General features: G+C 42.8%; 3 protein-coding genes across 4 annotated transcripts; 2 read left to right on the forward strand and 1 right to left on the reverse strand.

Moving 5' to 3' along the window:
- Positions 1 to 240: 240 nt before the first annotated feature.
- gan (gigaxonin) lies at positions 241 to 14,896 on the reverse strand. The gene is made up of 13 exons (XM_080761422.1): positions 14,753 to 14,896; positions 14,257 to 14,455; positions 13,892 to 14,006; positions 11,979 to 12,329; positions 11,251 to 11,319; positions 10,557 to 10,708; positions 9,555 to 9,676; positions 9,065 to 9,177; positions 7,239 to 7,388; positions 6,222 to 6,358; positions 4,012 to 4,146; positions 3,135 to 3,244; positions 241 to 2,017 (listed from the first exon to the last, which is right to left on the reverse strand). Exons 2-13 carry the CDS (start codon positions 14,442 to 14,444, stop codon positions 1,836 to 1,838), a joined length of 1,824 nt encoding a protein of 607 aa, XP_080617548.1. The 5' UTR covers positions 14,445 to 14,455; positions 14,753 to 14,896; the 3' UTR covers positions 241 to 1,835.
- Positions 14,897 to 15,256: 360 nt separating this feature from the next.
- On the forward strand, positions 15,257 to 18,434 carry LOC308313558 (uncharacterized protein). 2 transcript variants are annotated; one of them, XM_080760753.1, is made up of 2 exons: positions 15,257 to 15,477; positions 16,296 to 18,434. In XM_080760753.1, the coding sequence occupies exon 2, from the start codon at positions 16,297 to 16,299 to the stop codon at positions 18,067 to 18,069; it is 1,773 nt and encodes a 590-aa protein (XP_080616879.1). In that variant the 5' UTR covers positions 15,257 to 15,477; position 16,296; the 3' UTR covers positions 18,070 to 18,434. The 2 variants fall into 2 exon arrangements, with proteins under 2 accessions (XP_080616879.1, XP_080616878.1); XM_080760752.1 differs by lacking the exon at positions 15,257 to 15,477 and adding an exon at positions 15,688 to 15,755.
- Positions 18,435 to 20,843: 2,409 nt separating this feature from the next.
- foxl1 (forkhead box L1) lies at positions 20,844 to 22,986 on the forward strand. Its single transcript, XM_080761283.1, has one exon. It carries the CDS (start codon positions 21,042 to 21,044, stop codon positions 22,356 to 22,358), a length of 1,317 nt encoding a protein of 438 aa, XP_080617409.1. The 5' UTR covers positions 20,844 to 21,041; the 3' UTR covers positions 22,359 to 22,986.
- Positions 22,987 to 23,342: the final 356 nt, after the last annotated feature.

Below are 23,342 nucleotides of genomic sequence, written 5' to 3' on the forward strand. Positions count from 1 at the left end.
TGTCTTATTATACTACGGTCATAGCACAGTAGTACTTTGTGGACCTCACAGGAGTTAGGTATTTCTTAACCCATTTAGACATGGTGCAACCTATACGTTGTTATAGATAGAGGGTATGCACAATTGCACATGCATGAATAAAGTGATTGGCAAACCGAGTGTCATTTAACTTCACTTTAATGCAACCAGGACTTTTCTGTTTGGATGTACGGGCTGTAAAGTCGTTTTTTTCCCCAGAAATCTTAGTCCTACCAATAAAGAATAAACCAAAATTAGCCAAATAGATCAATTGTATTTTAATTCCCTTGTACATTTGAATTACATTCATAGGCATTTTACACCATAGAAAGATTCATTTAAATCAATTTAAGAAGAACCCGGTAATGTGTTGAATTCCTTTAACTTTCAGTATTTTTTGTTAAAAATGTCTGTTTAATCCCATCTCTACCGAGAGTATTTAATCCCATCTCTACCGAGAGTATTTAAAGTACAATACAATGTTTTATAACCACACCTAATGTGTTATCATGTGAGAGCGAGCATTGTTTAGGGTTCAGAGTGGTGGCGGAAACACTAGTGTTTACAGTAAACGACGAGGCTTTGCGGAATGCCAAGGGTCCATGCAACAATACGACGCACTACACACAATATTACGCAATTAAATGCATAGAAGGGCTGAAAGAAACAGACCGTTCTCGTCGCTTTCTAGTGTTCTGAGATTGAGCAGCAATAAACAGCTCTTGGTTCATCCCAATTTAGACTTTGGTGTAAAAGTGCACGTGTAAAAGTTTGCTCGACAAAACTGTCGTGCAGCCCCGTTGCTCACCTGGGCAAACTTTAGTGTGGTCAGTGCATACATGTTCTGCATGATGTGTTTCAGTGGTCAGTGCATACATGTACTACTGTATGATGTGTTCAGTGTGTTTTTGTTTTATGACATTTATGAGAGAGGTGGGGGTGTATATATGGGCTGCCTCGGGGCCAGAGACAGACAGCAGCAGCTGGAACTCACATACAACAAACGCAGTGAACAGATGCCAAAACCATCCACACCGACTGGAAAGCCAGGTCAGAGGTCACGAAGGCAGCAAAATACATTCAGCAACTTAACAGTGCCCGCCACTACATCTATTTCTGAACCAACCCTACTCAGTTCATTATGTCTAAAGCAGCCATTTTATATTATGCTTAGTCTAGTCGTTATTATTATTATTATCATTTTCTTGCTAATTCTTTCACCAAGAGTCCAATTTATAGCCTCTAAAAATTCACCGAGCGGCAAACAATTATTAAACATTGAAAGCCACTGGGAATCGATAAAATATACAAAAATGCAAAAGTAAACAACAATAAAAAATAGTTTTTAGGTTTATAGACCACCATCCCATCAAGCCAGCCCAATCCTTAATATAAACAAGGTACAGTAAAAGTGCATTCACCCCAGACGCAATAAAAATAATCACTTGCATTCACATCGGATACAACAATTATACCTGGAGAGATTTGTCCTACACATACACACCTGTCACTCAACTTCGTGAAATATTGCTCAATGTCACGCCTTTACATTGATTTAACATTGAAATCCACGGCTCAAAAAAAAGGTCACTTGTCTTGTCTGGTGTCAAATCAATCCCCCTTTATGTCACAAGGATTCAAATAAATGTCCAGGGAGCCACTAACTTTCCCCAAAGTTAGTCCCCCTCCCTCCTCAATATACGTACAGTATACTAAAGTGATTATACACTCCCCCATAACCAGAAGTATAGACACTGGGTACAAGTGTGTGAATATGGAAGCCCAAGAACCCTTGCTATAGGCCGGGTCTCGACCTCCTAAGTGTGAGTTATCCTACGTCGGAACATGCCCTGGTTCAGCTGTAGGCGGAACAACCGGCAGTTAGCGATGCGCAGGGCCGTGCAGGACGTCCGGTAGAGGTCGCTGGACAACATGGGCTTGGTGTGGTGCCATGTCCCCGTGCTGCGCCGGAACTCACGGATGTAGTCGAAGCTCGTACCTGTGTGAACGCAAGAAGGGTTTGCGCTTTTCCAAGTGCTCAAAGCACTTTACAATGGTTCATTCATTCATACATTGGGAGGTGAAGCGGCAAACAGTCGATGTTAGCGTCCTCACTTACCACATTCACACACCAATGGTGGCAAGCTCACACCGACCGAGTCATTAGAGGCAACGTGGGGTTCAGTGTCTTGCCCAAGGACACTTCGACATCGGTCATTGGACGACCTGCTCTACCTCCTGAGCCACAGCCGCCCATGATTTAACAGTTACAATACAACTACGTTGCTATCCGTGGAAGGAGAGTCTTTCCATCGCATAGCGCCAGCTCGACACGCCATGGCACTACCCTAATTATTTCCCTTTCCATTATTACCTGGTACTTGGAGGTACTTTGATTTATTTTTGACTGTGTTGGGCTCTCAGACCCATAAATGTTTTAAATGTCGTAAATGAGAACTGAATCAATGTTGGCCAGGCAACTGCAAGGCACCTTAATTAGCTGAATTTGACCAGAAACAGTTTTTGTTGGGCTTGCTATTGGTTAAAATAGACATTGTATAATGACGGTGTTCTCTTTAGCACAGAATGATAGTCAGTTCAGCGGGCATCGCTGCAATCAAGACAATGATATAGCACCACATTATGAGAATGATGATGGTAGTGGTAACATTAAATAGGATTTCTTTGAACAATTATTCCACAAATGAATTATTCTGAAGCACAAGCAAGAACGTGTTTTCTATGTAAGGTGTAAACCATTATCCCCAATGGCAGTTGCTAGGAGTTGACCTTTCAACTTTTGTTTTTGCAAGGAGTTGCGCCTAGTTGCATTGGTGCGGTATGGGCTTAAAGCTAAGTACTGATCAATCATATCTGCTCCATGTACAGTATATGTACACACTACTGTATGTAGAGGGATGCTTGACAGAGGGATAAAGTGATGAATAATTGTAATCTGCTTAGATTACTCTTGTCCTAATCACATTAGTGTAGGGAGGCAATCTGTCAAAATAATCCGACAGATTACACACACACACACACACACACACACACACACACACACACACACACACACACACACACACACACACACACAGTTAAGTGTGTTAACTGACCAGTGTCGAGGTCTCCAACTACATAGATGCTAGCTCCAATGGGTACAGCTCCATAGACAAAGGAGGAGCTGGTGTGAATACACAGATTCTGATCATCCAGGTACATCCACCTACAGGTACAGAGGATGTATGGCATAACACAATCTGTTAGTGTGAAATATAACTATTTTTTACATTACACTAAATAATTGTGATTAACGATTGCATAGTTGAACACTGGAATTATTATTATGAATAGAAATGATACATTTCTGTTTGGCTTTCGACAAAGGGTGCACAGGGCAGATATGAACTCAAAACAACAAACATGTGTGGCACGTTTTGAGCTTGTTGATTATTGTTGGTATGGTTATTTGATATTTCCACTATTTCAATTTTTTTTTGGAAAATATTATTTTTCAACATGGAAATTATCATGATGAGTAAACCTAATAAGTTTAGAATTATTGGTCTATGTTAGGAGAACAGTTTGGTTCGGTTATTGATTAAAAGGACAAGGTGTTAAAATCGTAAACCTACAAGTAGGTTGTTTTCATTTCATAATTTTTATCCCATGATTTTGCAACCCAGTTTTTTCACCCAGTGTCAATTATCTAATGCAGGGGTAACCAACCAGGATTACATTAGATTCTAATGTAATCCTGGGCGCTACACTTCCTCTGCCAACCTGGGGGGCAGTGGACTGGCCTCATGCCTCCTTCTATGCATGAGGAGTCCAAGCTGCTTCTTTTCACCTGACAGGGGGGAATTTCCCTGGCCGGACGTAGCGTGTGGAAGGAATACGTTATTCCGAATACGTTGTTCCTTTCCCCTCCATCAGGCTGGCCAGGGGGAGGTAGAGGTAGGTTTTAGAGATAAGTAGGTTGTTTTGACTGACCTCCTCATCTCATTGTGGTAGAACTCAGACTTGCAGGTTGTCATCTGTCTATTCTCTGGGTTGTCGGACTCTTGGCTCCTCACTCCACCAAACACATAGAGCTCTTGTCCTACGCCAGATGCTACTGAGCCAAACCTTATAAAGAAATACATGAAAATCATCACCAGCGAAATAAAATCAAACTCTACTCTCTCTCTATTCTCACAGTGCTTTACATTTAACAGTATAGCATCTGCATCTCAATTAATTGAAATTGATTTAAAAAGAAAGAGGTCATAGCATGTGTTTATGAAGTGACAGTACTTCATTAGACACCCTGTAGTCGTTTTTTATGTGCAATGATGTATTCCCTTTGTATTTAGGGTTTCTTCCTGGAGGCTGAACCCTTGACAGTCAAACGTGCCAATGAAAAAAACTGTAATATAGAGACATCACATTGTCCCTCCCCTAACCCCTCCCCCTTTATCATACAACTACAGCTGTGGGTGCGGCTTAAGTTCAGGTGCATACTTAATGAACTGGTGGGGGTGCCCAAATAAAAATGACATTTTAATAAATACTGTACACTTTTTTGAAAAAATCCTTATATAACAATAAGACCTGATGATCATGTTTTAGGGTGGGGAAAAAAATCATGGCACTCCATCTTTAAGGAAGGCCCCAAATTAAATGGCCTCTCTCAATTGACGGAAATCTGTCGTAGCCACTTGAATCCCTGAGGGTATGATGAACAGGCAGATTCATGTCTGTGAATGTTTCTTCCGCATTTGTCTTAATTTGTCTCACAGCCAGCCTGTGGTTTCCCTATGACTAAATGTGACCCAAAAAAAGCATATGACATGACACAATATAAGCCATTTTAGGGAAGTGAGACTGAAACCAAAAACTTCAAGTGGGTGCAGTAGTGACTCACTTTGTTGGGTAGTACATACTAGTGCAACACTTCTACCTGGGGCGACAGCGCTGTTGCTTTCCCAACCCTGTGGAATGCACTCCCCAGGGCCAATGAGAAGCCTCCACCCTCCAAACCTTCAAAACTGCTCTCAAACACAAGCTCTTCAATATGGCTTTCCCCAGCTTAACTCCACCACACACCCCTTTCTCAACATAAGTTTTTTATTGAATTTTTTTATTGAAAAAGTCTTGGCCTTTTCTTAGTGTTTTTTCTCCTAATAAAGTTGTTATTTTGTTGTTGTACCCACGTAAAGCTATGGGTACTTAAAAAAGCACATTTGAGATATTATTATTAACACTTGGGTATAAAGTGTACATCTCTCATCTTGAATTTCCCATGCCACACTCTACCCTCCTACTTTCGACCCTCAGCGATTTGTATTCTATTAAAAACTCTATTTTAAGGCTTTTCGTCAACACCTATTTTATTTGAGAATCCACAAGTTTGTGTCTGTAGACAGACCCCTGTCCTATGAGCATGCAAGTGTTTTTAGGGTTCTTCCGCAGCATTGCGCTAGGCTAACACTGCGTCTCCAAACATGACGGTACTGCGCGTGACTCCACGCCTGTATAATAATATCCGTATAATATTGTAATCGGTCAGAATCGTCAGTTACGACCCTGCAAATAATCGGAGATCGGTCATAATTTCATAATCGTGCACCCCTGTTTTTTTTATTTCTTTCGCGTGGCGTTAAGACAGGAGCACGCCGTCAGACGTGCGACCTTACAATCATGGCCCCACCAGTCATGACCAGTCATGACAGCCTATGCTTTATGACCTAACAGTTAGCTTTGCTCAACCCTTCCCCTGTGATCATGTGGTCTTGCTCCACCAGGCAAAACACTATCCTCTCAATACAGATGGACAGCAGAGTCACTGGCTGCTTCTCCGAGGTACACCCAAAACAAATCTCTATTCTCCGCTGAATGACCTTGCCTTAAAAAGAGAGAAATGCCCATGCATTTATTAATGAATTTGTCCCCCAACATCACTTACAGTGTACTTGTCATTGGACTGTAGCACTTGTAAATCACTGGAGTGAACAAAATTGTTAAATTGAGCAAATTCTACTTTCAATGCTTTATTTTGGTCATCAATTCATGTAACACTAACAGACAGGAGGAGAATAAAGAATGCCTTGCAACCACTTTCAGTTTGGTTTTCTCTACTTACTACTCTATTACCGACTATAAGCCTTCTTATTTTACCGGTACTTACTTATTAACCCAGTCAATTAAAGATGATTATTCACCTTCTGTCTTTCAAAGGGCAGATGCCGGTCCACTGCTGGGTCTTTGGGTCAAAGCATTCAACAGAGTCGTACAGCTTCCCATATGATCCTCCGCCCATTGCATAGATCTTTTTATTCATAGTGGCATAACATCCAATCTGGAGAAGGGGGACAAAATAGCAATGCAAAATAAAATAGCAAATTACCAATGGTTAAGGGACACAGCAACACTCAAAATGTCACATTTAACCCATTCTGACCTGAGATCAGATTCATACGAGGTTTCCACGGGACACACACTGGTCTGATTAACCCATTCTGACCTGAGATCAGATTCTAAAAATGTCAGTCGTTCTTCGAATTTTTCAAAAATAGCAGATCTACAAGCTTGTAGATCTGCTATTTTTCAATAGCTAAAGCATAACATGATGCCAACACCAAAATGGGTGCCCGGTCAGAATGGGTTAATAACTTGTACTTTACCTCTGCTCAGTGGAATGAATACTTGCTGTACTCAGTGTTGTTTTGTCTACTAATACTATGACGAAAAATGTTCGTCGACTACCTTTTCTCAGTGACAAAAACTACATAAAAACGAAATAAAAACTAAGCCATGATGACTAAAACTAAATATATTGACAATTTCGTCAACAAATAAAAACTAGACTAAAATTCTATGAAGGGGACTAGTGGATAAGAGATCCAGTATAAGTCATTTTACACGTGGTTGCATGCTGAAAATAGCTGATCTACAAGCCCACAACGTGTCGCAGTCATTACATGGCATCAACGCCTACCAAACTAAATTTTAGTCGACTAAATCAACTGTAGATTTAGTAATCTTATGATATTTAGTCGACTAAAACTAGACTAACACTAAAACATTCCGGCTGACTAAAATGTGACTGAAACTAATTTGCTGCCAAAAACAACACTGCTTGATCTGAATGTCATTCAACCAAATTGAAAAACAAACCTAATGCAAAGCACAATCATTTCTTCTGCTGTTTGCAAATATATTTGTGTCTCATACTGTACCTTGCGAACCATGTTCATGCTGGTGCTCAGTCTCCATGTGTTGGAGTGAGGATCAAACACCTCGACCGTCAGCAGCTCGATATCCAGGTCCTCACCTCCCATGACGTAGACCATCCCATCCAGCTCTGCCACGCCAAAGTTCTGACGGGCCTGGGCAGATACAGGAAGTGACAAGGCTGTCAGTGTGCCACAAAAATCCCCTACGCTTCCCATCAAAGTCCCATTCACTCAAAAACATGTTTTCTTTTGTTTTCTACAATTAATTCTGCTTGGAGGCATGACTTGCTTTATATATAGATATAATTATGTACAGATATTCCAACCATAGTGCTCATATTTGTCTACTGGAGGCAGGTACTTCCTCAAAATCTATCCTGCAAACCTATCATGGTCCAATATGCAAAAGACATTCGCTTTGGGCCACAGTGGTGGTTGGGGCACACAGCCTATGATATTCATATAACTGAATATACATCCCTTTTCTGATAACATCATGACATTTCTTAGTGGGTGCAAAACGTCACCTGAAAACTGTAGCCACTTGGCTAAGCCAACACCAACTGTTTGCCCTTTTACGAGGTATAACTGGAAAGGATTGTGCAATCGTGGAATGAGAAACATACATAGAAGAAACGTGTGGGTTGTGCATGGTATGCTACTAGTGGGCGCTGAATGCATGTTCATTCTCTGCCACTGAGGGACTGTTACAGGATATCTGTCAGGGCACAGCCACTACTATCTATAACACTGACATCTAGTGGCAGTAATCACAAACTGTTGCAGCCTAGAACATAACATGGCTGCAGCAATGCAGCCAAATATACAATAAATGGGCCTCAAGATCATCTCTTCCAAATACAGCTCCACAACAAGAGCCATGTAGATTTGGCAATTTGGCACTATGGGATGTTGGGAGGCTTGCTGTTAAAAGCTGTGGCCAATTGACTGATTTAACCATAAGGTTACTGGTCTGATTCTGCAATAGTTAAAGGGCACATGAGGAAGACATTAAAAACTATACCTATTTTGTATTTACTCATTCTGTATCAGTTTGAATGAAATGTAAATTTTGGATGTATGTAGAAACTTAGATATGATTAAATTTCTATTTGAGAAAGGTGCAGTAAGCGTTTGCAAAGTGTAAAAAAGGAAACAAAATATATTTTTTAAATGCTGATCTACAAGCATTACAATGCGATGCGTTATGAGCTTCTAGAACCGCTATAAATTTTTTTAAGAAAACATAATTACATGCAGCATGCCCAAATTAGGAACGCCAGGGTGAACGTGTATATAGTGCATTTATATAGCGCCTTTATCCAAGGAGCTTTACATAGATTGTGCATTATATTCACCCATATTCACCCATTCACACACACATTCATACACCGATGGCTGCGGAAACCATGCAAGGCACCAACCAACACATCAGGAGCAATTAGGGGTTCAGTGTCTTGCTCAAGCACACTTCGACACTAACTCTGGGGGAGCCCGGGTTCGAACTGGCAACCTTGTGGTTACCATCCAGCCACTGTACCCCTGAGCCACCGCCGCCACAGGACACACAAAGAAGTGTGCCGTTTGTTCCGTTTTCTCTTTCTTTGCTTTATTTTTCATTATTAATATTACTATTGGTATGTTTTTATTTTATTTTTGTGAAGCACTTTGTGACTGATGTCTGTGAAATGTGCTCTATAAATAAAATGTACTTACTTACTTACTTACATAATTGCTGATACCGATAAAAAAAAACCCCAGTTTCTAAGACTGCCATGTATGTACAGTTGTACACTAGTATATTTCAATGCACTACGTGTTTAGGATACCTGCATCATGGGGGCGATGGGACTCCAGCTGTTGGAGTCAGGGTCATATTTCTCTCCAGTATCCAGGAGCGTCTTGTGTTCATCCCTGCCACCCATCACGATCAAATAGCCCTCTGATTGAAGAAAGAATAATCAATTACCAATACCACTTTAGATATTATTATAATATAGAGCTGTTCATTTTTTTGGATTTGCCATTTAGGATTTAATTTAATCATTAGTTCATTTGTGGATTTACCAAATTATTTATTAAATTGTATTTCTATCATACAGGGATTTATTAAATGCATCTTCTATAAAATCGGGTTATTTGAAATTCAACTCAATAAACATGGTTGTAATAAAAATATGTTTCTATTCAGATAAAGAAGATTAATTCATGTATTCATTGATTCATTCGCTTTCCATTTGCATTTTAAAGAAGAGTGCAACGGGTTCATTTTGTACAAGGTGTCTCACTTCATGTTCAAACGTCGATGCCTGTACTGACCTGCAGCGACCACCCCGTGGCACACGCGGCTCGTGCTCATTGGCTGAAGCTCGATCCAGGCCTGTCTGTTCGTGTCGTAGAGCGGACACATGCAGCGTGTCATTGCACATGGCTTCCTGCTTCTGTAGAGGAAAGAACCGTCAAGCAGGATGTGTGAGTGAGACAGTATGGTCTGGTCTGCTAACTGGAACTGGTGGAACCGCAGACTTTGTCTCTGTCACTTTGCGCCTCAATCTAACCTCTTCCTTTCCACGCTACAGTAGTTATGCCTTAAATACTGCCACAATCTCATTTTAGCACATCACTCTTTCCCTTCCTCTGTGTCAGGAATTTTGAATATTGCACCATGGACCACTGGGGCAGTTTAACCACATGAACCCTAGTGTCCCTCCCTATTCTGTGCATGGCATTAAAAGGCAAACATTCAGCAAAAACAGTCAAACATTCGGCAAGAATGACAATAATTCAGCACAAATAGCAGATCTACAAGGTGCTGTAAGATTGTATGCTTGTCTATTTTTGCTATTGGACGCACAATAAATTATGCATGTAGGTAAACAGATGCACATCTGTTTACATTGAGTCATGCATTTTCAAAAAGGAAATGTAATGCAATGTGACTCCAGGGGTAGAGCACGACAAGCTTAGTGCTTCTCCCTAGCCCTTTGTCGGACACTTGGACAAGCATGTAAAACATTGGCAGTTCACGGAATGTACTATTTGACTATTTATGACAGATGAGATGGACACAAGGGACAATCAAAACAGACCGACTTTATGATGAATTCCTGTTCTGTTCTTTGACTATATAGAAGTGTCTATTTGTACGTCTCTAATTGTTTTGATGAATTGAACATGGTGGACCCTCTTGTAAACAAGTGTAATGCTCAATTGGGTCGTCCACTCACAGTTAACAGTCTTTGTATTGAGTTTGTGCTTGAAATGTACTGTAATTCTGCAAACTGTTAATAAATATTTCAATGGATCAATAAAAGGACTCACTTGCGGTCCTCTCCGCCTGCGATAACAATGCACTCAGAGTAACCTCGTGGCTTGAAGGCAGCGAGGAGGGCCTCTCCTTGTAGCTGAGCGTCCCCTTGTGTCGACTGGCAGTACTCTCGGATAACCTCCCTCATCAGGGGTTCTCCCAGGGCCTAATGGCATCACATGCAAAATGATAACTCAGGGTTATAGCCACAGAATTAAAGACCTCGTCGTGTTTATTGTTTATGTTCTTTCACATCACGTCTTGTGCGTACAGTATAGTGTATATGCAGTATCTGACCCAGACTATTGTTGTTTTTTAAGGTACTGTAGCTGTGTAATCAATGTAAGGGCATTTTTTATTTAGTCTTTTCTTGGAAAACGTATTAAATGATTTTATCGAATTTCTATGCCCCATTTCTATAAAATATGTGGTTTTACATTAATACACATTATAATGCCAATTGAAGTTACTTGAATGTAGAACTAGGCTTGATGGTAAAGCAAAGATTAGGTTGTTAAATTCATATTATTTTTGATTAGTTTTACATGAATTAATGATTATTCTTTTGCACAGATTTGAGTGTGCGGAGCCTCCCTTTCTTTTTTTAAATATTGGTTTAACTTTAGGCCCATGAATGACATAGAAAATATGTTGGTGAGCAAAGACATGGTGTCAAGTATAAACATTTTGATAAATATGATGAATTACCTGTTCTCGCAAATAGCTTGCATCAAGGCCCTGCTGCCACACTGCAGACATCACCTCCTTCATGTGCACCTGGAAGAGTAATGGGAGTCTTTCTTTCTTACTAGAACAAACCAAGGTGTGTGTGTGTGTGTGTGTGTGTGTGTGTGTGCGTGCGTGCGTGCGTGCGTGCGTGCGTGCGTGTGTGTGTGTGAGATACTGTTTTTGTCGCTACACGGTACATCACAGCATTCCATTGCCCCTTGATTCCTTTTTTTTATTTTTTATTATTATTATTATTTTTAATAAATGACTGGAGCTACCTAATATTCACCAAAACCAGACCAAGAACTCCCACCACAGGACTCAGGTAATCAATTAATACCTTTGCAACCACTATATTAATGCCAAGTATTTCCTACAGCTTTAAATCCAAAAATCTTGACACTAAGTCAAGACTATTGGATGCATAAATGATGTGACATTTTTTAAATTCCTTGAGCTGGTTGGCCTAAGAAATAATACCTTTCCATTGGCAATGAATGATTGTTTCTTCGATTGCCAATACACAATGTCATTGTCAACTCATTGACTTACCAAAAACAGTATTTGATTGATGATTTCTACTTGTCCCAAGACCATATGTATTATTTTGCATGTGAAAATAGATTTTCAATTTGAAAAAACAAAGTCGTCTTTCCTCTTTATTTTGCACCTGAAGAAACCCTAAAAGGTAAGTGTGTCACACCCACCCTGCGATCCTCTGGGTCATGGGCGAACCAGCGCACCGCGGCCTCCAGGATGTGTTTCTCGTTTCCCACGTTCAGCTTTTCCATAGCCAGCACCTCGGAGAGGCGGTCCGGCGGCATCTCCCGGAACTCCTCGGTTACCGCCACGTCCCGGAAGTGTGTCTGGAGGAACTCGGTGGCGACGTAGTGGACATGGTAGAGACAGTAGTGCAGGGAGAAGAGGCGGATGCCGATACAGTTCTCTGCAGTGATGCAACTCTCCAGGAACTGACAGCAGAGGGCCTTCAAGTCTGTCAGGAGCAGCAGGTCGGACGCCTGTACCATGTCCTGGATGGTCTCTTCGCTCAGATGAATCTGTATGCAAAGGACAAACAGATTGTAGGTGTGTATAATAGTGATGTGCAGAATGGGCACTGACGTCACCCGAATCCGAACGTCCGTCCGGACACATTTATCATCCGTCCTCCTGCAATCACCTGCATTAATTATACTAGCCTATTCATAGCAAGTTTCATTTCTGCTCTGTTCCTGTGAAAATCTCACTTTTTAAAGCCTATTGTACTCCGCTGTACACTTGTGGCGACACTACAGAAAGGGCAGCCTGCAAAAAATTACTGCATGAGACTGCTGCTCAAAGCCCCAAGATGCTGTAGTGCCAGTCAAATGTTTGTAGAAATAAATGTACCCACTTGCCCTGCTGTGCTACGAAACCTCATGTATAGATTTATGTGCAGGTTAACAGACTCTTTTTTTTTTTATATATATATATTTTTTTTTTATCCCACGATTTTGTAACCCATTTTTCACCCCTGTGCCAATCATCTACTGTGATCCTGGGCTCTACACACCCTCCGCCAACCAGGGGAGAGCAACGGACTTAACTCATGCTCCCTTCATGCCTGAGTGTCCAAGTTGCTCCTTTACACCCGACAGGTTTCCCTGGTTTCCCTGGTTGGACGTAGCGCGTGGAAGGAACACGTTATTCCAACCAGTTCCTTTCCCCTCCATCAGGCGCCCCAGCTGGCCAGGGGGAGGCAGTTTAGAGACCAGGATTACTGCATGTTTTTGTGAGGGTACCTACCCTAGGGGACACGGGGAGAACATGCAAACTCCACACAGAAAGGCCCTTTTGCCAACCCCGCCTTCGGGTATGGGCACTGATGACGCAGAGGAGGAAACACGCCGCCAGCACCCACAGTGCGCCGAGCGGGAATCGAACCCAGGACCTTCTAGCTGTGAGGCGACAGCACTACCAACTGTGCCACCGTGCGTAGGTTAACAGACTCTGAGAACAGTATCATTGCATCACTTTCTAACCCTGCTAAGAGCTCTGTCAGACTATCATCTAAGCTGTGGAGCCACTGGCGTTCTAGCCTGTACAGTATGTACAGAGATAAGTCCCCCCTGTTTGTTTGTTTGACTATTTATAGTTTGTTTACTTTTGTGTTTTTATGTTTTATGTGCTCCGCCCTATGGACCCCCCCCTGTGAGTGTCTTGAATAAAGTTTGAATTGAATAGAATAGAACTGCCACCGCCCGCACCCACATTTCAAATATTTGCTATTTATGGTATTCACCTTAGTAGCTTAGTTGTGAGAAGAACACAAGTACAGACAAGAAGAGATATTGAAAAACACGTTCTGAGATTGACAGGCTTGGCCTCCATTGCCGTTTGAAAATGTGACTAGATGACAACTGACAGCTGGCTCAGTCTAGTAGGCACAAATTCATGCCTGATTAAATATGATTTCACACTTTATAGAATGGCATGTCAATCAGCATTAATATGACAAATCACCCTGCCCTGCATGAGATCTGTGGTTATGACCGGGATCCATCTCGCTCACACACACACACACACACACACACACACACACACACACACACACACACACACACACACACACACAACTCACTTCTCCACTGAAGATGTATTCCAGGATCTCTTTCATGATTGGCATAGAGACCCCCTGTAACTCGATTCTGTATGTGGACCCATCTTCTTTCGGAGGATTGTATGTCAGCTTGGTCCTAGCAGATGGAATTATTGACAGTCTATGTGAATGGCCACTGGACAAATGTCATAACTTATGTTCAGATATCACATTTGAGTTCTAAATGCCACAGTCAGTCCCTTCACTGTGTTACTGACTGTAATAATGGGACTCATATACTAGGCCAGAAACGGTGAGCATATAAGTGCATGAGAATGCCTGGCATGAACAGTCTGGTCAGAGGGAGGGAGCATACAGAAAACAAGTGATCTTGTTTAAGCCATTACCGGACATATGGGCTGGCAGCGGCGAGGATGTTTTTCTGGACAGGGAGCTCCTCGCCATCCACCACTAGCAGAGCGTCGTGAAAACACTGCTGTTGCCAGAAGGACCGCAGGACCATGAGGAGCTTCTTGGAATGTTGTGGGTCCGAAACCTTCGAACCAGACGACGCAGTCACGCCCGAGTCTGGCATGATGCCCAAGTCTAGTAGTAAACAAAAACAAGCAGAGAACTAATGGTAACTAAACTAACTACTGTATTTTCATGGATAGTGACTGATCATATAGTGTATCACACTCATACATGAAAACGCACAACCGTGTCAAGTCGCAGACAGGCTACAGCCTGGCTTTGTTAGGTCCCTGGGCTGGCTGTCATAGAATTACATGGAAAATGCCACCGGGGAATAGCTTTTTGGGCATGTTTAGACAGTGTCAAAACCGCAAAACATAAGCATTCTATGAATTATTTCAATATGGGGATTTTTAGATGTCATCTTACCTGAAGCAAAGCGCGTTCAGTCAGTCTGCTGCTCCCAGGTATCCTTCAGCCAGTAAGATGAATGTGAATGAAATATTAATGTTGTACAGTACTAGTAGCTTATATAAATGTTCCGTTGATACTGTAGGCGATAGGCGTGAAGCGGCCGTCTGTCACATAAGCAGCTGGGACACTTCCGCACAGCATCCATACGACCAGTGTTGCCGGGTTTTGCGAGAGAAACAAGCAAGAAAGAAATCTTGAAAAATGTGGGGTCCCAAATATGCATGCTTTCAGATGAGGGTCCGCAGACAAATATATATTAATTTAATAATTTGGGGGTCCTTGACTTGAAAATGAAACACTGGTTTGTTTAAAATAAACCGCAACCCCGGCCGCAACTACATAATATTTTAATACAAGCAACTTTACAGGAAAATAATCCCAAAGTCGCTTATAATCAACGGACATGGCAACACTACATAACAAAGTCCGAATACTTTATTGACGACTTGTCCTGCGAGCTGTCTACCGTGAACAAATCATACGTTGTTTATTAAGGAAATATTCCATAAACCGCAATGTTAAATACATTTTTTACCATACCTGTTATTATACGATAGATCGAAAACCGCGTTTCGTTAGGCTACCATTTGCTATCAAGGAACAAGCCTAGGTACATTAAGAGAGAAATGGAACTAATATAATGTACATACTGGATACGCCCCTGGCCCGCCTACACCACGGTACGCAAGAGTTTTTTGTTATTACCGGTAGACTAATATTCTGATTTATGTTCGGTGAAATTTGAATCGCGGTTGGTCAGAATTTGATTGGAATTCAGGCACAACGTTAAAAGAATATCCCTCGTTTAAAAATATTATTTTATTTGCTGAAGTTTAACGATTCAATGGTAGGAACGGAACCACAACATGCTTTTGGCCCGGACTACTATTGGAGTTACACCACTACAACAAAAAAGTCCACAGTCGACAACTTTCAAAGAAGCTGTGTAAGCAATAAGGTTTGTTTGATTGATTTTATTAGACATTTAAATGTACAAACAGCAACAGAGCACAGTCAAACACTGTGAATCCCTTGACTCCTTCAAAACCGCTCTCAAAGGGCACCTACGGACGGCTGCAATTCGAAACTGGCCCCCGTAAAATCTGAATCCTCTTCCCCCTCACTGTATATGTCCCCCCGCCCCATTTGTTTACCTCCTCATGATGATTTCCTGTCTTTGGCTATAGTATATTATAGAGTGTATATTTGTACATCTCTATGTTATGAATTGAAAACGATGGACAGTCTTGTAAACAAGTGTAATGCTTTATGTTGTCGTCCACTCACAGTTAACAGTTTTTGTATTGAGTTGTGCTTGAAATGTACTGTCATTTTCGATTCGATGTTTCAGTTACATCTTCGTCAGGTCATCTTAATGATTAATGTTAATAAATACTTCAATCAATCAATCAACACTTAGTCCAAAAGGGATAGCACCAAAAGTCCATGCGGTCTTGTTTCCGTATCAATAACAGAAATCAATATCATATCATTACAGGATGCCTCCAGCTATGAGAAAACTCGAGCCCTGGATAGAAAAGCTGATCCTCAGTTATGGCACAGAGCAGCAGAAGACAAAAGGCGGACGGCTCAAAGCTCACGTTGTCGGAGTGGCACCGATGGCTCTGTCTCAACAAGCCCAGGGCCAGGGCGCACAGGGGGGGCCAACGGACTTGCTCTTTCTTTCTGACGGGATCGTACAGATGCCAGCTCTCCTAACGGCGTCTGCCTGGGAGGATCTGCAGGAACGAGAAGACAGAGACTGTCTCTCCAGCCTCGTCGACACGACGGTGTGTGTGCAGTCGTACCGTCTGCAGTTTCACATGAACCCGGAGCAGACCCGGTGCAGGTTCTTCGTGTCCGTCGGTAAGTTGGCCACTGTCGCAGCGGGGCCGCCTAACGACGTTACGCCTTCTTGTACGATGCTTGCCACTGTCAGGCAGCAGATTTGTAAAACATGGGGATCTCTGTTGCCTGACTTGCCTCAAGGCCCAAGTGCCTCTCAGAATACCCAGTGTGGTTTTGATTTGTCCAATTTGCTGGGAGCATGGGAGCACGACGCTATGAACTCCGTAATGGCCAGTATTCAGAACGGGCTGAGGGTGGCGCCTCCTTTCTCTGTGTCCAGCCCGCAGCCTTCTACTTCCTCCTGCAACCCACCTACCACCAGCCACCACGCAGACACATGCACAGGCTGGGATGCTGACAGAATCAGAAATACATCTGTGGAGCAGTTCAGAATCCCTGCATGTCATCTTCTTATGCCAGAGGAAGAGGCTCAACGGCCACAAACGGCTTTGGAACAAGGGAGCGAGACACAGAGTGGAATCCTGAATCCCCCAGAAGACACAATTACTGATTTTCCAAATACTGTTCAACCGATTCTTGGTCATTTTAACACCAATGCATTCCCTCCTGAGATTCTAGAGAGGGGCTCTCTGGGGAGTGAGGACACACTGTCCCGGGATGATGTACTAAATGAAGACGCAATTACAGAGTCCAATCCTTGGGATGCTTTTTCTCCGCCAACGACAACATCTTCGTGCTCGGGTGAATCCACAACTTCAGAAGCCATCCCACCCAAGGCCCTGACTGATACTACTGGAATTACACTCCAGCTGGGGGCCGTTCCCTTGGTAGCCAATGCCATCACACAAATGTCCTCCAAAGGTTCATCAGAGACTTCCCAGACATCAAAAGAGAGCTCTGGCATTCCCCCGTACCAGAAACCACAGTCCACACCCCGCCTTGTTCCTGTGTCCAATTCTTCTTCAGCTTCTGGGAGTGCAACAGAACCTATGGGCAGGACTCTGATGTTGAATCGCTGTTCCCCTCTCCTGGTGTCGGATCAAGAGAACCTGCAGGTGGAGGAGGAAATGGAGACACGGGAAGAGGTTGCACAGAGGAAATGTAGGACTGTAAAGCGAAAGATGAATCACAGCCGTTCAGACACGTTGCCTGCCTTGGAGGGGGAGGAGGAGGGAGTCCCCTCTTCCGGGAGCCCTCCCTCTTGGCTGTTTGAAACACAGAGGGCTTCCAGGTCCGAAGGAAGGAGCCGTTTAAAGAAAACTAAATCTATGGGGACTGTCTCAGGTGTGCACTCCACTGTTCATAGTGACGGTACACAATTCTCATATGCATATAAATATACTGGCCAGCTATTGCAGGATCTCAGCAAATTCAAAGTTGCGGATGACATGCTGCACTGGGCAGTAAAGTACCTCACAGTTCAGACAGCTCAGGCCGATAACGCTTTGGTTTCTGAACAGTAGATAGGGCTATATCTTGCACCTTATCCATAAACTTATTTGCCATTTTTTACTATTAAAAAAAAAACCTCACAACATGTAGATGTAGAACAGATTTTCAAAATAGTAATAAATGGCAAATAAGTTTAGGGATAAGGGAGGCGCAAGATGGAGCCCCTATTCCTCAAATGTGTCATGCAGCTATTGCTACTATGGTGTCTCCTTTTACACGACGAGAGAATGTTTTTTGTCTGCCCACTTCTTCTCAGGTCAAAATTACACCTAAAGGACTGAGTAGTAAAGGAACAATTCAAATTAAAAAGTAAATAGAAATGTCACTTGACTTCACATGTTGGATCATTCATCCTATATGATTGGATACTACTGTCCTAGAGAGTCCTTAAGGTTATCAATTATTTAAATTGTAGTGATCGAGTGAACTGTATCCACTTCTGTTTGGGGGGGGGGGGGGGGGGTGGGGTGTCACCTGGGGCTTTGTACATTAAAATGTTCAAAATGTTCTCTGTTTTAGCAACTGTTATTCATGTGCTGTTGAAGAAATGTAGACATGACTTGATGAATCTATCTTTTGTAACATTCAAGGCAGAGCAGCAGTCTTTCATAAGAAGTGATTGTGAAGTTACTCTTCTTGAGTAGCCTGTTATTTTAAGAATAAATTCTCTCTTTGTCCTGAAGATGTCGCTAATTAGCTGACATTTCTTAAAACGTTCTCCCCTCCATGCTTTTCTATTTTAATTTTAGATGTGCCAAATAGTTTGACAAGTTTGATTCATGTTGATCGAAAAAGGTGTTTCTTAATTAAGTCCCCATTCATAATTAATATATAATATACAACGACCAACATGTTACTGCCTTAGAATAAGTGCAACAATAGAATTAATCTGCCTTCACTGTGCATGTTATGATTAATGCGTTGATCAATTGTATCATCACAACTTCTAAGAGATATCGGCACTGTAAAAAATATGCGATTCTTAGATAGCCTAATATTGATGACTCTTGAGAGTGTAAAATAAAAGTGTCCATTTGGTTTCATTTTATGCTTAAGAGTTAAAGACCCATAAGGGTCGCTTTTGGGCGTCAACTCTCCACCATTATGGGGACCAGCTGGGACCTCCTCAAGGACCGCTGATGGTCCCCGGACCACTGGTTGAAAACCACTGATTTTACACCTTCAGCTGATTTTGTCACGACTCGCCGTAGGAATTGGTTGCAGTTCCAGCAGCCATCATGTGGCCACAGTTGGACAATCGATCCTTTACGTTACGTCAGTGGTTCCCAAAGTGGGATCTGGGGACCCCTAGGGGTTCTTGAGGGAGTTCCAGGGGGTCCCCATGCTAAGTGATAGATAGGAACCAAATGTACCCTTATGGGTAGACTGTAACTCAGAGAGTGTAGTAGGCTACAAATGCCATTAAATAGGGACTGTAGCCTAATTCAGGTCAAACCGGGGACCCTTGAAATGAAAATGGTTGAAAATGTAAAAAATCTCTTATGGGGGTCCTTGGCATATGTTTAACTTGGCAGGCTAATGAGTATCATTTTGGGGGTCCTTGACATGAAAAGGTTTGAGAACCACTGCTTTACATATTTTCTGCATGATACTCTTGCCAAACAAACAAAAAAAACATACGGTATATACTTTTTGAATTGAATCATGCATAAAACATTTGATTTGAAAAAAATATTGATGATTCATGCAGGATGGCATAATTCTAGACTTAAATTAATTGATATAAATATTGTTGGAAATCTCTATATGGGAAAAATGTCCCTGGAACGATGGAACCAGAAAATGGCTGGCTGCCCAAGACATGGACACTCACTGTATCAGAATGAAAAGCAATTTCGCCCACATGCTAGTATAGCTACACACGCTCGCATTACTTTTGGGTATATATTTCTTGATGAATCACTGTCCGTTCAGAAGAAGAGAAAAACAACTGCGAGAAAACTTTCGGAGTTTATACACCGAAACCTCGAAACTCTTAATGTAAGCAAGACCCAGCTGTGCGCACTTGTAAAGTTGTTATAATCCCCCTTCGCCCTATAAACAGGAAAATACATAATATAAAGCATCATGTAGCCTACGCATCTACAAATAATATACTTTAACATTCCGCCAAGTTTGTCCTTTTAAGGAAATTACGAACTGCAATTCCTTGCAGCTGTTGATAAAGCAATTAAAACGCCTCGTTTTTTTTCTTCCCAAAGTCGGATGAAAAAATGAGATAACCAAAGTGAATATCTGCCACCATATTGTGGAATACAAAGTCATTCATGCGATTTTGTTATTTTCAGCAGCAATATCCCTAGCTTATATAGGCTTAATTTTGTTGGACGGGCGATAGAGACAAGAGGGGGTTGACACAAAGTTAAAAGAAACTGTTTAACTTTATTTTCCTTTTATTCACTTTGTTTTCATTTCGGCTAACCCAAAGCAACTCCCAGAAAAAGGGACTCCGGCAATGTTTGCTTGTTCTCTCTGTGTGAGCAACTCTCAGCGTCAAGGGTGGACGTGATATTTCAAACAGCACATCAGTGCGTTTATGTATTGGGTGCCCGGAAATTTTTCCAAATAAACACAGCTTGATTCGACTTGGGTGGGCAGACTTATCAACAGACTAATTCTATAAACAGATGAGGGAATAACCCGGCACCTCATTGGTTGGGGGGACACGCGGGTCTCTGACTGTGTGCGCAATGAAATTTTAATTAATGTGGGTGGGCTTGAGAACACAACGACTGTTTATGATGGACAATTTATTTCCCCGCAGCGCAAAGTCAACATAACACACACAAACGGTACAACAATTATTTAACATTTTTCTAGGAGCCTCATGAGGCCATAGCATGCAGCGGGACGCAGTCAGTCAGTGCAGGAGGAGGAGGAGAAGCGCTCTTGGCGCAGCGACTGTGGACTTGAACCGGGACAGACACGTTGGTTCCTCGGCGTCCTCCTCATCATCATCACCATGACTCTGTACCACAGTCGCCTGCAGCAGCTCGGACTCGGAGTGCCCGCCTCGGCACTGAGCATCCCCAGTCCCGGAGCCTCCCTGATCTACTTGTACGGAGGGGACAGCGGCGGGATCGTGCCGGCTCTGAGCTTCGTCCCGGCCCGCCAGGAGCCGCCGCAGAAGCCGCCGTACAGCTACATAGCGCTGATCGCCATGGCCATCAAGAGCGCGCCGGAGAACCGCGCCACGCTCAGCGGCATCTACCAGTTCATCATGGAGCGCTTCCCGTTCTACCACGACAACAAGCAGGGCTGGCAGAACTCCATCCGCCACAACCTCTCGCTGAACGAGTGCTTCATCAAGGTGCCCCGGGAGAAGGGCCGGCCGGGTAAAGGCAGCTACTGGACCCTGGACACCAAGTGCCTGGACATGTTCGAGAACGGCAACTACAGGCGGAGGAAGAGAAAGCTGAAGAACCAACAACAAGACGCAGTGGACGGTACCAAATCTTGTCACAACAAGCGCAGCAAGAGCTCGGGATCTTCTCACCACCACCACCACCCCGCCCCCGGTGCTGTCAAACACCAGAGTGACTCTCAACCGAGGAGAACGACAGCAGCGATGTCAGACAGCGAAGGCACCTTGGACACGGAGAAGATGGACATACAGTCACAGCAGGGACATTATTTACAGCAGCGAAACGCGGATTCAAAACCACCATCAGTCCTCGTTGAGTTCAACCACACCGAACCGAAGCAGAACGCGATGCCCGGCGCGCCGCAGAGACTTAAATTATCCACGAACGGAGGAGATTCCCTGGCGAGCGGCGGCAGCGAGTCCACGCAGACGAGGTCGGTGTTTGGCGCGCCCGCACATCCTCCAGACGCGCGCCTCGGAGGAGCGCAGGAGGAGCACGCACCGTGGCTAGACAGCGGCGCGCGCGCACCTGTACCTGCAGAGAGGCTGCCTCTGGACAATGACGACGAAGAAGAACCGTGCAGGTCCGCGTTCAGTGGAAGAAGTGACACGATGCATGGGAACAAAAACAGTTTATTTGCACGGGACAGAGTGAAAGGAAACGTGTTCAGTAACAGCAGCAGCAGCTCTGGTAGCAGAAGCACGGATAAATCGAAGGGTTTTAGCATTGACAGCATATTATCCAGAGATGCCTTCACTTCTTCGGAGACAGGCGCAGAGCGCATGCATGGCCCTGCCTTCAGTCCGGCTGTGGTCTTGGGCGCGACGCGCGCGCATCAGCTGTACCAAATGGGGTTCCCCTTTTGTTCGTACCTGTCACTCACGTGCTCCGACAAAGTTTTACATTACAAATAATAATAATAATAATAATAATACTATAGCCCATAATACAAATATTTGTTTACTTTTACGCACGAATTACGCGCGCGAAGATTTACCACCCGACGAATTTCGACTATAATAATTTTGCGCTGCCTTTCTTTGAAGTCAAGTCAAGCTTTTGTTTTACCCAGCTGTCTGCTAATGTGTAAAAAATAAAATAAAGTGCCACAGTCTGTGTGATAATTGTCATAAAATTGGCTATCAATAGCCAATTGCTTGTTCGGTCATTTTTTTTCCTGTTTCCAAATGCCTGTTGCTTTTTTACAACTATACACACTATGCGAAATGTGCATGTTTGACATCCAGCAAAAACTTTCAAGTGCATGCGGATGTTGTCATTGTTCATGTAAATGTTTATGAAAACTTCATAACAGGAAAGCTTTACAGTAAATGTATCTCGTTCATATAATAAGGTCTGTCTGTATGTTGAAGTTTGGCGACGTCAGGACAAGTATAGCTTTTCAGTAGGCTTGTGTAGTTATTCCAAAATTATCTTACACTCTGCAGGTTTGTTATTTCTGAATTAAAATAAAGTTTAGTTTGGTAAATGAATGGCACAATGCAGTTTATTTAACTTTGGAAGAAAAACAAGTTGAATGGAAGAAGGAGCTGGGAGCAGTGTCTGAAGGCCTGTTGAATGAAAATATAATTTCACGGTAAAGCTGGAATAAGCATGCTGCATGGGTCGCACACAGTGGCAAGAGTGAGTTCATCTTTTGTTATTTATTTCCATCAATGAGACAAATAAGGTTTCGGCTATCTACTGGAAAGCTGGAATATAAGACAATACACCACATCCTTGGCTTGCAAGAAAAACTGTCCCTGCATGTAAGAGAGTCCCAGAATTATGCCAATGAAATGATGAAGATATAGCTGATCTTGGGACACTTGACAATCTTTATGGGTATAGATTTTTTACACTTTGAGTTAAATCAATGTAAGAATTTGCAGTGTAAG

The sequence above is a fragment of the Protomyctophum bolini genome, assembly GCF_963924005.1.
Source record: "Protomyctophum bolini genome assembly, chromosome: 4".
NCBI lineage: Eukaryota > Metazoa > Chordata > Actinopteri > Myctophiformes > Myctophidae > Protomyctophum > Protomyctophum bolini.

Bases quoted from the DNA above. Each gene is read 5' to 3' on its own strand.
- foxl1 (XM_080761283.1), top strand. From the start codon at position 21,042: ATGACTCTGTACCACAGTCGCCTGCAGCAGCTCGGACTCGGAGTGCCC.
- LOC308313558 (XM_080760753.1), top strand. From the start codon at position 16,297: ATGCCTCCAGCTATGAGAAAACTCGAGCCCTGGATAGAAAAGCTGATC.
- gan (XM_080761422.1), bottom strand. From the start codon at position 14,444: ATGCCAGACTCGGGCGTGACTGCGTCGTCTGGTTCGAAGGTTTCGGAC. The intron at 6,359-7,238 runs GTACAGTATGAG...CCCCTTCTCCAG, and splicing joins GCATGAACATGGTTCGCAAG to ATTGGATGTTATGCCACTAT. The intron at 4,147-6,221 runs GTGAATAATCAT...TTTCTTTATAAG, and splicing joins TGCCCTTTGAAAGACAGAAG to GTTTGGCTCAGTAGCATCTG.